The sequence below is a fragment of the Chiloscyllium plagiosum genome, unplaced genomic scaffold, assembly GCF_004010195.1.
Source record: "Chiloscyllium plagiosum isolate BGI_BamShark_2017 unplaced genomic scaffold, ASM401019v2 scaf_40376, whole genome shotgun sequence".
NCBI lineage: Eukaryota > Metazoa > Chordata > Chondrichthyes > Orectolobiformes > Hemiscylliidae > Chiloscyllium > Chiloscyllium plagiosum.
The window spans coordinates 1-649 of NW_025197888.1; the positions used below are offsets into that span (position 1 = coordinate 1).

Genomic DNA, 649 nt, shown 5'->3' on the forward strand with positions numbered 1-649 from the left:
GGGAGATATCTGTACACTGACTGGTGTCTCTCACTCACCCCGTTTCTCTCAGGGAGATATCTGTACACTGACTGGTGTCCCTCAGTCACCCCTCTCTCTCTCAGGGAGATATCTGGACACTGACTGGTGTCTCTCAGTTCCCTCTCTCTCTCGGAGATATCTGTACACTGACTGGAGTCTCTCAGTCCCCTCTCTCTCTCAGGGAGATATCTGTACACTTACTGGGGTCTCTCAATCCTGTCAGGGATGTGACGTCATTCGTTACTCACCGTAGTCACACGGCAGATTTGACCCTTGAACTCTGGACTGTAGCAGGCTCCACTAAGAGGACATTTTTCGACAGGTTTCCCCCTGGGTTTCGAGGGAGTTAAAACAGACATGTTAAACAGTGAACCCATTCAAAGAAACGTCAGCATTCGTTTTAATACAGCTCAACAGCATCTGGCGACAGTGCGGCCCTCCCTCAGTACTGACCCTCCGACAGTGCGGCCCTCCCTCAGTACTGACCCACTGACCCTCCGACAGTGCGGCCCTCCCTCAGTACTGACCCTCCGGCCCTCCCTCAGCACTGGCCCTCCCTCAGCACTGGCCCTCCCTCAGCACTGGCCCTCCCTCAGCACTGGCCCTCCCTCAGCAGTGGCCCTCCCTC

The 649-nt window shown here is 55.5% G+C and overlaps 1 protein-coding gene across 1 annotated transcript in view; it reads right to left on the reverse strand.

Moving 5' to 3' along the window:
* Positions 1-239: 239 nt before the first annotated feature.
* LOC122545958 (coatomer subunit alpha-like) overlaps positions 240-649 on the reverse strand; it is a gene marked incomplete at its 5' end in the record, with an annotated part of 5,074 nt that continues 4,664 nt past the window's right edge. The window contains one exon of the mRNA XM_043684818.1: positions 240-351. Within this exon, the coding sequence (XP_043540753.1) occupies positions 255-351 (97 nt within the window). The remainder of the gene's footprint in view (positions 352-649) is intronic.